We start from the raw sequence: 15071 nt of genomic DNA, 5'->3' as shown, positions 1-15071 counted from the left end.
CAGATGGTAGGCTGTCTTCAGGAACGGTGACAATGGCCTACTTTGTCCCTTGAAAATCACTTCCCCACATATGTAGCAGAATGAATCTGTCGAATTGTTGCAAGTTCTCGGCATGTTCGTTTAACACAAACGTCAATATTTCACGCAGAAATATTTTTCACCTACGGTATACACAGACACAGCGTAATACCACCTTTTAACACGAAGATCAACTCGAAACTGAAATATTTGTTTCACGCGACAACGTGGTAGGTATGTCTTGGCGCCTCTTTTTCAACAATCTGTCTGTCGTCTAGACAAAAGGGAGCCGACGAATGATCGCAAGTTGATTACGAAACCTTTCTCCGTCAATAACGCATAGGTTTTAGTGTATGCAGTGTGGAACGACAATTAATCTTTGCAACCCAAGTGGAGGGGGTACGTTTCCGGGGGGTCGTGAGCTAGAGAAAAGAATGTTCCTGGGATATAGCCTAGTAACAGTTCTTGGATTAAGATAAAAATTCAGAATTATGCACTCCAAACACGGAAAACACATATTAAATAAGAAAAATACGATTTTTCAGTCAATTATGGAAACAGCGCCTAAAAAAAAAAAAAAAAAAAAAAGTGCTGGAACTTTCTCGATGAGATATTCGTCATCAGCGTCTCGAAATCTATCCGGTACATCCTTTCACCCTCCTGGGAGGATTTTCATGCCGACTAGTGTAATTGTTAATACATTCTTTAAAAATGACAGAAAACATGGATGTATCAATATTTTTAAGATGCGCAGAAAACAAACAAGAAAAAAGACAATTTAGTGGAAGTTAAAGAGCCACTAAATTAATAAAGTATAGTAAGTCCCGAGAGGTTGAAGAAACATTATTGAATCACTTCTGATGTGGAATGATTCTTACTAGGGATCCCTCCAAATTTGAACCTTGAATCTGGGGATAACCTATATATCTCCTGAAAGGGTTTGTCGAGCAAGTTCCAAAACAGGTTTCAATTTCTTGCTCGGAAGTGACCCCACCCTATCAGGGATGGATATAAATAGAACAACTTGACCTATATATCAAAGCGCTCCGCATGATAAGTAGATTAAGAATATAATATGCACCACCAATTATATCCTATATCAAGGTAATAAACCCGAGAAATGATTATTTCACTATAAATATCCTATATTAGTGAACCTCACTACCACGCCATAAAGTGATCGTGAGGCAGTGTGAGTTAGGTGGCCTTCATACCTTTGAAACAAAGGCAAAGTCTTGGCAGCACCATCCTGCCAGGACAGTGACATGTGAGTTACATGACTCTCACACACTGGAGAAAAACAAAAGCTAAGCTCCGGAAAACAACATCCACCGAGCGGTTAGCGTACGCGCCTTTGGCGCGGGAGACCCGGGTTCGATTCCCGGCGGGAGCTCATGTGGTTCGGATTCCACGTTAATCAGTAGGTCCACGTCTCATATAGCCTCGCTGCTGAACGGGACGATAAACTCAAAATCAACTCAACTCAACTCAACATCCACCGGGGCCTTCTTCCCTCTCATTACCCGTGCTTCTCGTGGCTAGAGGGCTTAAACCCTGGAGGCTGACCAATCGGGTTTACATACCTACAAAGAAAGAGCTGTTCGGATCTAGTAAATGAGCTCAAATTACTACCACGACTAGTCTCTCCTAATTAGTAACCAAAATCTATTGAACGTGATGTACCGTGTGACCTATCAAACAACTCGCCTAGATAAGCAGTTCACGAACATATAATGAAGTACTGATCTGACAACATATATAGCTGAAATCGTGGAAAATATAGAAATTGAAATACGTGCACTCAATGAGTCACATCTAGCAATAACAATGAGTCACATTAGTTGTGATACCAAATGACTTACTGTTGACTGGATATTATGGACATACTTTTCTCAACTTTATATGTCCACTAATGTAAGATATTTATAGTGAAATAATCGTGATTTTTGGTTTTTTCATTAATCTATATATATAAAATTGAAAATTACTATGTTTGTGACTCTAAATCTCCTGAACCCCCCCCCCATCTCGATCGAATTAGTAACATGGATGAGGTTCGAGGCTGGGATGGATTTAGACTATTCACTTTGATGCTAGAACTGAGGGGAGGGGGAGGAGATATAAAAAATAAATTAAAACTTAATAACTCCTAAACCAGTAGACTGATCTCAATCAAATTTTCAACATAAATGAGGTTCAGGGCTGGGATTGTTTTTATGATTTAAATTTGACTTAGCAACGTAGGGGAGGAGAAGGAGGGGCAGATATACAAAAATCAATTTATATAAGACTGAAAGTGACTATTTTGTAACTTAATAACTCTTGAACTATCCGACCGATTTCAACCAAATTTTAAAGGTACATGAGGTTCGAATCTGAAAATATTTTTGTAATTTCACTTTAACTGTAGATCCTAGAGGAGGGGGAGGAGAGGAGGACGTATAAATAAAAACTAATAAAGCCTAATAACTTTTGAACCACCCAACCAATCTCGAGCAAATTTTCAACGTATATAAGGGTTGGGCCTTGGGTGTATCTTTTTTTATCGTTTCACTTGGACGAGCCAACTTAGGGGAGGGGGAGGAGATATATACAAAAACAAAATTAAATAAAAATGACTGCATTTGTGACTTCATCACTCTTGAATTACCAGACCGATCTCAATCAAATTTTCAACATACATGAGATTAGAAACAGGGATTATTTTAGGCTATTTACTTTAACGATGCAACGTAAGGGAGGGGAGAGAAATTTAAAAATGATCAAAAATGACCGATATTGGTGTTGAATCCATAGTTTTGGGGATTGTTTTGAGAAACACTGACACTTCTGATGATGTTTCAACCCAAGTTCAGCCCTGACAGTAATGGAGGGGGAGGGTACAATGTAGGAGAGGGAGATAAACATTTAAAAATGATCAGAAATGACTAATATTAGTGTCGAATCCATAGTTTTCTGAGTAGCTGAGATTCACACTGACAACTCTGATGCCGTGTGCCGCACCAAGGAGGAGGGGAGGGGGAGCAATATATAATAATGGTAGAAAATGACCAATATTAATGTCTAATTCATAATTTTCGGGATCATTCAGACGAACAATGACATTTCCAATCCGGTTTAAATCCAAAATCAGCCCCACCACTAGGGGGAGGGGAGAAAGAGAGATAAAAATGATCGAAAATGGCCTGTATCAGTGCCGAATTTATAGTTTTCTGGGTCGCTTAGATGAACAGTAATACTTTCGATTTCGTTTAAATTGAAATTCAACCCCGCAACTTGGTGGAGAGGCAGGAAGATTTATATATATATATATATATATATATATATATATATATATATATATATATATATATATATAAATGACCGATAATAGTGTTAAATCTACATTTTTTGGGGTTGCCGAGATGAACAGTGACACTTCTGATGCTGTTTAAGTCGAAATTCAGCCCCGCATGTTGGAGAGGGGGAAAGGGAAATACATAAAACTGATCAAAAATAATCCATATTAGTGTTGAATCCATAGTTTCCGGGGTCGCTGAGATGACCGGTGACACTTTCGATCCCGTTTAAAACCAAATTCAGGCCCGCAACTTGGGAGAGGGGGAGATAATAAAATGATCGAAAATGACCAATATTAATGTCGAATCCATGGTTTTCGAGGTCGCCGAGATGAACAATGATCTTTCCGGCGCCGTTTAAATCGATGCCATTAAAAACGAAAACAGCATTTTTCACGGGTACTAAACACATGAGATACGGAGTTGTGCATTTAAATTTTCATTTCAACCGAGCGAAGCGGGTAATATATGCTAGTATGTGATATAATTGAGTAGTACATATTATGTTCTTAATCTACTAGTCATGCAGATCACTTTGATATAAAGGACATATAGGTTAAGCTGTTTTATATATTTCAATCCCTGAAGGGGTGGGGTCACTTCTAGGCAAGGAATTGAAACCTGTTTAGGAACTTACTTGACAAACCCTTTCAGGAAATGTGTAGGTTATCCCCAGATTCAAGGTTCAACTTTGGATTCATCTCTGGTTATATGGAAAAAGTTTAGTTCCAATACAATTGCATATAAAGAAATGTCATGTAATGAACTACAAGTTCCTTTTAGTCTTTTCCAAATTCGTTTTCACTTTAAAATTTCAATGAGATAGACAGTTTCAGATTAATGAGAGATCCGAATCATGTGAGCTGCAAACCTATACTCAAACCAGTTTCTTCCGCACGAGTAGCACTATTTTCTTTTCCACTTTGCCACGAATCTTACAATTGGCATGATAATGTCATACACTGTCGGAAAGTAATTTTTTGTCTTTTACAAGTAATATAAGTATTCTTACATTCGATATTGTCAATTTACAAGAAATGTTGACGGAACATTAGTAAACATAGTGTAATCATTGCTGGACTGATTAAATAGAGTTTAATAATATTGTACAGCATTTTAACAGTTACTATAGTAATTTTAAACATCTTTATTATATTTATTTCACATATCCTTTTACTAATAAATGCATCCGGGCCATGCGACTTCACGGTAGACAGTGCCGTGTCCGTGGATTTTCTCATGGTTATCTAATTTCTTTCCACATTCTCACTCCATTTGTTTTACACAATCATTTATTTCCATTTGTTGTCGATTTCTGTATAATTTTGCGGGGTCCGATTCAAATTTGACAAGGGGGCGCGGTGGCTCAGTGGTTCACCTCTGGTACTTGGAGTCCCTGGTTCGATCCCAGCTCGCGCCGTGTGGACTTTGTAGTGGACAAACACCGTGCTCGTGGGTTTTCTCGGGGTTCTCCCGTTTCCTCCCACTTTCTTCATTCCACCATCTCACTCATTTCTCATTATCACCGTCTCCTTTAGCCTAACCGGCATAACCGTGGGACGTAAAACTTAAATATTTCATTTCATTTTTTTTCAAATTTGACAAATATCTTTTACAAGACATCAATGAGAATTTTAATACAAACATGTAGGCCCAAGTAAAACTCGGAGAAGCGGTCTCCAGGCACCACCTAGGATTAGCGTTTATGCTTCCATTAATTATCCGTCTCCTTAAGCCTACAGAGGATGACTGTAAACGTTCAAACTAAATCTTTCATTTCATTTTATTTAAGAATTGCATATTTCATATTTATCACCATAATCAGAGGATATGTTCATATACATAAACTCTGATAAAGACAGTAGAGAAAATCAGGTGAAATATTTGTATATATGAGATATGGATAGACACCATTAGTAGTCGTTACCCGTTAAGTTGTTAACGAATCAATTCCATTAATAAACTTGGTCGAGATAATTGCTCTAGCTGTTTATTCAGACTAAACAGAATTCAATAATCATTTTAATCCTTTACATGTATGGCATATGGATTATAGATAGCCCCGTTAAAGGCACCGTTATCCGTTAGATTGTTAACGGATTGACTTCATTAACGATCTGTGACGGGATAATTACTCTAGCTATCTATTGCAATAAACAGAATTCAATAGTTTGCTCACATCTATTGGATATGAGCTATAGATAGCCACCGTTAAAGGCACCGTTATCTGTTAATCCTTTAAAAGATTGACTTCATTAACGAACCCGGCAGAGATATTTGCTCTAGCCATCTATTCTAAAAAAACAAAATTTAAAAAAATCTTGTATGTTCAATAGTTATCATGCAGAATAACGGATTAAATAACAACACAATATTATAATCTCATTGCATGATCCTAATAACTAAATATTATAAAATTTTGTGCACTGTAATTTATAGAATCACGCAGTGAGTCTTATAGTATTGTGTTCTTAGTCCGTCTGTCCGTTACTTTGCACGATAACTCTTGAACGAATACGAGTTTTTATTTTTAAATTTTGTCCTTTGCAACAGGTGAGTAGAGTAATTATCTCGGACCAAATTCGGCAATGGAGATAATTTGTTAACGAATTAGCGGATAACGGAGACTTTAACGGTGGCTATCTATAGTTCATATCCTATTATTCTAAGCGAATTTGTGATTATGTTCCTTTTTTTGCAACGGATAGCTAGAGCGATTGTGTCGACCAAGTTCCTTTATGAAGTCTATCTGTTAAAGCATTAACGGATAAAAACGATTGTAACGGTGTCTGTTTATAGCCCATTCCTCAGAAAAGTATGTGAATTTTTTTTAATTCTGTCTTATGTGGCAGATAGCTAGAGTGCATATCTCGATTTATTTCGTTAATGAAGACAATCCCTTATTGTATTAATGGATAACGGTAACTTTAACAATGGTTGTATATAGTCCATATCCCATACATGTAAGCGATTTTTTGAATTCTGTTTTATGCATCTGGAGTTCTTTAATGGAGTCAATCCGTTAACTTAGTAACGGATAACAACGACTTTAACGGTTATCTATAAGGTGTATCCCATACATAATAACTGCATTTTTGAATTCTGTGGTTTATAACACCTCGGCTGAGTTCGTTAATGGAATCAATCCGTTAACATCTTAACGGGTAACGGTGACTAACGGTTGCTATCTATATCTCATACCTAGAAATAGTTTGCGTGATCCTCTCTACTGTCCTAACCAGAGTTTATTTTCCATAGCTTTAAAATACTTAAGGGGTAGATTCTAGAACAAAATAATAATAAATGGTAATCAATTGCAAACAATACCTTTGGGCAAACCTTCCTTTATGTGGATGACTCTAATATCTAATTCTCCAATGAATGGTGAGCTCTCCAGTGAAGCTAAGACTGTCGCAGATGAAGTTTTACGAGGAAGAATGCGCCTACACCTTGACAACCAATCAGCAAGTTCCTTTTCCGGATTTTCAATACTTCTTGAACCCTCGTCTGGCACTGCTACCTATCAGAAGAAGTAAAATAAAACAACAAATATTAAGAATTCTTCAAATACTAAATACTCCCCACACTGCTACCCAAGCGCTGCACGGTATATGACTTTTTTCCAGGCAGTTTTGTGATCCGAATGCCATATCCCTTAGATAAACATTATTATTTTTAAACCTACTATTCAAAAGACGCTGAAGCAAGATTTGTTGTACTTTCATGATTGGCAATAAATCGTGGATGTTTCAGTATATATGCTTCATCATTAATTACATTTTAACCTGAGCTTAACAGGAATTCTACGGTGCCATGTTATTCTCATTGTAAACAGGTTTCCGCTTAGTACATGTTACGTGAAGAGCCTGAAATACTAAAAATAATACAAAATTTCCAGTTTTCCTTTGCTTGTTTTTTATAAGTGAAAGCAGATAATGAAGTGCAATTTACCACAATCATAGATAATATTATTATACAATAGAAAATATGAACTTGAATAGTTTTCAATGTTGCTATTCATAGAAATTACAGTGTTGCCAGAACAACATTTCCCACAAAATCTAAGTTAAGACGGCAACTAGAGGAACGAACTCAACTGCAATTAATTACATATCATGTTGTTTTGGTATCCTGTGAACTACTTTTTAAATAACGTCATTATTTAATTTTAATAGCTGCATGTTTAAACTATTTTGTTTATTACAAATTTAATACAATTATTATTTGAAAAGTAGTTCACAGGGTTCCAAGACAACATGATACGCAATCAATTGCAGTTGAGTTTGAGTTCGTTAATCTAGTCGCTGCCTTAACTTAGGTTTTGGAGGAATTGTTACTCTAACAACATTGTGATTTCTATGGATGGCAACACTCAAAATTCTTCAGGTTCATATTTTCTGTTGTAGAATAACATTATCTATGATTGTGGTTAGTTGTACAGTATTTCATTATACTTCCGTTCACTTATGAAAAACAAGCAAAAGAAAAATGGTAAATTTGGTATTATTTTTAGTATGTCATTCTCTTAAATTCAACTATTAACTACGAAGTATCAGAATCTAGTAATCAATGTAGTGATATAAGCATAGCATAAATGATATTACTTTCAATACTTCATATTTACTACACTTCGTCACTTACAAATCCCAGTTTTTCTACTTGTAGTAGTTTTATTAGTTGCTGGAAAGGTCATTTACATGTGAGCCTGAAACTTTTTATTAAAAACTATAATTCTAAAGTATGAAAAATAGAGAAACTAAAATGGAGTGTGTCAAAATAATATTAGTATATTGATTTTGTTAACGTAAAGAGAGGTCATCAACAAAAATAAAAAAATAATAAAGAAAGAAAGAAAGAAAGAAAATAAAAATAAATCGAAGAGGAATGAATATTGGCAAACGAGAAACAAGAAATGTATTTTTCAGGATCTTCTTGAAGTCAATAAGTAAGATAAAAAGTTGGAAACATTGTTGTATTTGATGAAGGTTTTGTCATTTACAGTATATCTTCATATACATTATGCTAGGTTCTTTCAATCTCTCTATATGTCTAATTCTTAAAAATAAGAGGAAAATCTATAAATAAACATATATACTAAATACATTATAAAAGAACAACGTTTTTGTTGTTTACAGAAAGCTTTGTTTGTTTCCGTATTAAAAAGGTTCCACGTACTACAGGCTTAATTATATGGAATTTGCATATGGAAATTAGTAAGACTTGTTCTCGATTCTTCATTCACCACAGATATTAGCATAGGATAGGTTTCGTGATACATGTTTCATACGGTTGCCTCAGATTTTAAAATTTAAAAAAAAAAAGTCAAGGTTTTAGTGGAAAAGAAAAGATGTAAATCTTTTACGGTCTACAACTTAATTGATTTGTCTCCAATAACTAATATGTGTTTCTCAATTGCGGAAAATGTCGTCTTTTATTAATTTCTAACCAGATCTGTATTACAATTGATTTGTGAAAATTTCATTGTAAGTCCAAATCCAAAATTTGATGTCTCACACTTGGGAAACGAAAATCTGTAGAGTTTAATATTTTACAAGTGTATGGCAGGTCAAGGCTTACTACTATGCCCAACATGATTTAGATCGTAAGAGTTCGGTTTAATTCGTAATAAGGACATATATATATATATATATATATATATATATATATATATATATATATATATATATATATATATATATATATATACACCGGGTGATTCAATAAGAACATACCAGGCCTATGTCGCAGCTAATACTGCACGTAGAGCCTTCAAACAAAAAATTGCATTACCAAATCGTATGTGTAGAATGCAATAAAAATAATAGCGACACCAGTGGCGTATCGTGAATATCTCCAACGGAATCATCTGCAAAATTTGACATGGAAACAGGGTTTGGTTGTGGGTGTATTGAAACAAGCGCACAATGGGAGAAACGTCGAGAGGAAACACTCTCGTACCATCTGACTTTCACCTAGTAATGTGACCGTGTTGCTGCCAACGAGGAAGAAATATGCCAACGTGTTTCCTCTCGACGTTTCTCCCATTGTGCGCTTGTTTCAATGGAGGCACAACTAACACCTGTTTCCATGTCAAATTTTGCAGCTGACCCCCGTTGGAGATACCCACGATACGCCACTGATGTAGCTACTATTTTTATTGCATTCTACACATACGATTTGGTAGTTCAATTGTTTGTTTGACGGCTTTATGTGCATTATTAGCTGAGGTAAAGGCCTACGGGTAGTCAGATACAAGTCTGCAACAACGCCTCTAGCGGCTTAATGGGAAAGGATATGACAAAGTTTGTCCTCTAAAACCTGCATGACATTTAATGTTCTTTCGAACGATTCCAACAGTTATACCACTTTCCATTTCAAATTTTGAAGTTGTCCCCCGTTGGAGATATTCACGTGACGCCACTGCTCTCGCTACTATTTTTATTGCATTCTACACATACGATTTTGTAATGCAATTTTTTGTTTGAAGACTCTACGTGCAGTATTAGCTGCGATATAGGCCTGGTACGTTCTTATTGAATCACCCGGTATATATATATATGCTGTCCTTAAGGACGATAACTATTTATTTTGAAACGATTATGTAAGTACCAAGAAGTTCGGAGTTGGTTTTGAACTCTCCCGAAAATTTAGAAAAAAATTCTCATGTGATTTGGATAACAATTAGAGTATGTTACAAGATAACACTATTGGTTAACTTGTAACAACTTAAAAATCTGAAGTTTATACTTACATACATTAAAGTTTAACTTAAGTCATAATAAGTTTAAGCGAAATAGTTTGAGATTAACATGCAAAGTTATATACAATGTAAAATAAAACACTTTTATTGTCTTTAAGCCTGTAACTTGGCGATACACAACATCAACTGAAAGATACATAAGGTTTATGAATCACTATATCTATGTTATTATAGTTTATACGTACTTGCTAACAATAAAATTTACTGCGAACTTTGTCCTCTCCGTAAAAGAATCTGATGAAAGAATTGAATTTTTCCTGGCGACGTTATTTTGGTAACTCTTCTCGGGCTATCAGCCAGGTGAAGGTATTAACATCCGATGTTTCGAATGAAGATATCGCATTCTTCTTCAGGGATTATAATGAAGAGACCGGAGACGTGAACATTACTAATAAAACTCCAACTGACCAAAGCAGTATATATAATTTTAAAATATATATACTACTTTGGTCAGTTGGAGTTTTATTAGTAATCTTGAATTTTCCAAAGCTACAATGGATAATTTACAAGACGTGAGCATGTATATATAGTAACTATTTAGAGTCAGAGCTATGAATGGAGACTTGTGATTGGCTTAGGGAAATGCTGGCTTCTGATTGGCTGAGGGATGCTGGCTACTGATTGACTGTTGTTGTGGCTACGTCAAATGGCTAAAACGACTTATACCATATCTGCTTTATCTGGTCAGCCCTATCTGGTAGGCTCTTTTCAGGAACAACATCAGACATTCAACAAAGCCATTTCTCGTAGCTACAACAGCCAATCAGGAGCCAGCATTTCTCAGCCAATCACAAGCCCCATTCATGGCTCTGCCTGTAAATAATATACATGCTTCCGTCTTCGGTCTCTTCATTACAATCCCTGAAGATGAATGCACTGTCTGCATTCGAAACGTCGGAAACTTTCACCTGGCTGATAGCCTGTGAAGAGTTAGTAAAATAAAATTTACATTTTGGTATTACCAATGAGCACATAAATTTTAAAATTAAAAAGAAAATTCATTTAAGTTGTAAAAAGGTATTGCCACTAGATCATTATATAATTAGTTTTAAATTTGTTCATAAGCAAACGATGCATGTAGATTGGTAATATATTCATAAACGTTACACCTATATTTACATAACTTTCTTTATTTTTAGATAGTGTAGAGCAATGATCGCCAAACCGTCGATCGCGAGCTAGTAGTTCGGTAGATCGCGTTAACGCTCCGTTTGGCTAACCTTGATTCGTCCACTGAGCTGACGCTAACGACAGGGGGCACTGACAACAAGTGCTTGTTTCTCCCGTGCAACTGCTATTGTCAGCCTTAACTCACAGTTGATTATATACGCACGTGCACGTTATGTTTTTGAATCAAAAGATCCAATATATTTCAGGCAAAAATTTTCTTGTATTCTTTATATCTGGAGAACTACATATAGTGTAGCCAAACCAAAACTAACAATTTACTCAGTATGATGTGCTTATTCCGTAAAAAATACGAAAACTCGATTTAAGGACCGCTCAAAAATTTTGTGGCCCCTGATCCACAAAATTCAATATATTTCATACAATTAAACCTTTTCTTGTACGCCCCATATTTTGAGAACTACAAATAGTGTAGCCAAACCAAAACTAACAATTCACCCAGTACGATGTGCTTATTCCGTGAAAAGAAAAAGAAAAACGAATACTCGATTTAAGGACCGTTCAAAAATTTTGGGGCTCCTAATCCAAAAAATTCAATATATTATTTCATTCAGCCAAACATTTTCTTGTACGCTTTATAACTGGAGAACTGCATATAGTGTAGCCAAACCCAAACTATCACTTAACTCAGTATGGTGTGCTTATTCCGTAAAAAAATACGAAAACCCGATTCAGTAGCCGTTCCAAACTTTTGTAGCCCCTGATCAAAAAAAAAAAAAAAAAAAAAAAACTAATTATTGGCCAAGATCGTAATCTTTTGATGCAATTTTTGGGATCATTCTTAAAATACTTGTTCTTGTGTATATTAGACATTTGTTAACTTGGATAGTTATGCACTTTGTTTCTCGTGTGTATATTAGACATTTGCTAACTTGGATAGTTATGCACATTGTTTTTCGTGTGTATATTAGACATTTGCTAACTTGGATAGTTGTGCACTTTGTTTTTCGTGTGTACATTAGACATTTGCTAACTTGGATAGTTATGCACTTTGTTTTTCGTGTGTATATTAGACATTTGCTAACTTGGATAGTTTGATTTGATATTTTCTAGAAATGTAAGTTTAAAGGCAATAAACAAATGTAAGATTTTTTTTAAAAATAGGTAGTTCTTTTGGTTGGTAGCTCACGATAGAATTTAAAAACGGTAGACAGCTCATAAGCTTCATATGTTTAGCAACCACTGGTTTAGAGTGTGGTTTTCAATTTGTTCACACGATCTGGTATTATATGCATGTATATTTTCCATTATACCAGCTTTTGAATACTACATATTATAATTAAAAATAAATTAATCACTGAGCAAAGGAAACAAATTTGTTATTACAAAAATATTATCTTGTTGTGACAGTTTCGCCAACAGACCACTTGGTTTCACAAGACACTATTAGACGAGAAAATAGTGAAGTCAAATGGTTAGTTGGCGAAACTGTCACAAGATAATAGTTTTGTAATAACAAATTGGTTTGCTTTGCTTAGTGATTAATTTATTTTTAATTGTAGCATGTATATTTTGTTTATAAACCATTGTGAAAACGTTTTATTTCGCGTAGATCAATATCATACAAATATACAGATTAATCACATTTATAATTTTTAACTTAGCAAACAGTTGTTTGCAATGGCCATTGTTGGACATACTACAAATTATTTCAATAGCCGTTTTTTGAAGTAAGAGAACATCATTTATATAATTGCTGTTATTCCAAAATATTAAACCATACGCTAATATACTTTTAAAAAAATGTGCACAATAAGCATTTCGAAAGTAATTTTTTGGTACTGTGACTTTTAAGCATCGCAATTAAAATATTGTCCTTGATAACTTGCTACATAAATATTTTATTTGGGGCTCCCAAAAGAATTTATTCTTTTTATTTATTTATTTATTATTAATAACCATTTCAGACGCAGATCTAAGTCCATTTTACACTGAAACAATGTAACAAAGTACATAAGAAAAAACAACAACTATATATATATATATATTAATCACATTTACAGAGACTTTAGTTTGTTTCTAATATTATTTTCAGAATCAAAAACATCAATATCTGAAGATAAATTATTATACAGTGATGCTAGTCTGAAATATAAAGAGCGTTCTATAATTGATAGTCTGGGTGTTGCATATGTTCATAACTTATGACTGCGAGTAAGACAAGAAGGTACACGAAAATTGAGAACGGGGACCAATAATTTGGAGTCAATTTCTCCATTGATAATTTTATGGAGAAGCTGCAAGTGTGCCACCATGCGTCGAATGTGTGAAGTTTGTATTTTGAGTTTCTTTTTAGGAGGTGTGTTTTATTAAGACTACGCACTGGAGGAACTCTTTAACAGTGGCAAGGACAAAGAGAAGAACATAATCAAAGCGGGATAAGTTTGAAGCACAGGCGATATTTCATATCGGTGAGCAATATTGAATTTTAGGAGATACAAAAGTTTTGAGAAAAATTCTGAGTGATTTGAGATCGCGAATTTCAGTAAATGTGTAAAGAATACCCAGTATTCTCATAGCACTCTTCACAGTAACAGTGATGTGATCAGCGAATGTAAGTTTCTCATCGAATAATACTCCGAAGTCTTTATGTGTTGCAACTCTTTTAACAGGACTGTTATTAATACAATATCTATGATAAATTTTACTTTTCTTCAAAGAAATACTAAGAGTGAAGCATTTTTCAGGGTTTAGTTTTAAATTCCAAGTCGCACTCCCATCAGCAAGTTTAGAGAGGCTTTATTGAAGTCGTAGGGCATCGTTTATGGAAGAGTTTTTATATAAAATTTCACAGCCGTCAGCAAAGAGAAGAATGTTCATAAGGTGGTAAAGAAAGGAAGGAAGGGAGGTCATTCATGTAAAGAAGAAACAGCAGTGGTCCTAGAACACTACCCTGGGGAACCCCCAAAAAACGGACAAATTTGGATGATGCATCTGGCAGAGCATAACACCAAGAAATTTTGTATTATTCGTATTTTTGTTAAGGCAGTGTTTCAGAGTAAATAATATTTATTTAGTTTATATCTGTTTAATAGAAAATCATTAATTTCAAACCACTTCGCGACTTGTAATAATATATCTTCACTTCGTTTCTCAAGGCCTGTTAAATTGTTGACTGGCTACTACAGGCACTTTTCTCGCAATAGATACTATAAGGTTTATTTATTTAATTATTTTGTGACCAATGCAAAATAGTTTACTTAAGATTCAGATAGTTTTTCTTTCACGTAGAACTAAAGATAATTTGTTTAATTTACTACAATTTAAAAAAAATCCTGCCTACCTTTCTGCTGTTGATCTCGTTAATCCATTCTTCCCTTTCAGGATTTGAAAAGAAAACAATTCTATGGTTATTGATCCTCAGTTGACTAACAAATGTGTTGGGATAGTTTCTTCTCTCTTCATTTATCAAACACTTATGCATTTCTTCTTTTGTCTCAAACTGAAATGTAAATCACAAGGGATGAATGCATTCGGGATGCAAATATTACCTGAGCAAGTAAACTCTGGTTATTACCTCTAATTCAATCAGGAAGGAAAAAAAAAAAAAAAAGAATTTAATGCGGTTTGCGGCTACCATTCTTCAAGGACATTAAACACAACCACCTTATATCACAAGAGATTGTGTAAAATTTGTTTCATGTGAGTCAAACAATCTTGGACTAATTTGACTGCACAAAGCTGAAACTATACCAGTAAAACCTATTTTTTTACAACGGAAATCTAATTCTAGGATCTTATACATTCATTTCTGTCTACAGTTGGTA

The 15071-nt window shown here is 34.7% G+C and overlaps 1 protein-coding gene across 1 annotated transcript in view; it reads right to left on the bottom strand.

Annotated features, from left to right (window-relative positions):
- LOC145674378 (uncharacterized) overlaps positions 1-15071 on the bottom strand; it is a 305117-nt gene that overhangs the window by 29318 nt on the left and 260728 nt on the right. Inside the window, exons 9-10 of the mRNA XM_081744352.1 lie at positions 14588-14746; positions 6684-6876 (exon numbers count right to left, since the gene is read on the bottom strand). Coding sequence (XP_081600478.1) covers positions 6684-6876; positions 14588-14746 — 352 coding nt within the window. The remainder of the gene's footprint in view (positions 1-6683; positions 6877-14587; positions 14747-15071) is intronic.

This window comes from Thermobia domestica, chromosome 17 (genome assembly GCF_964235325.1).
Source record: "Thermobia domestica chromosome 17, izTheDome1.hap1.1, whole genome shotgun sequence".
NCBI classification, from domain to species: domain Eukaryota; kingdom Metazoa; phylum Arthropoda; class Insecta; order Zygentoma; family Lepismatidae; genus Thermobia; species Thermobia domestica.
Note: the sequence above shows the minus strand (reverse complement) of the source record. Positions and strands in the feature narration are given on the sequence as shown.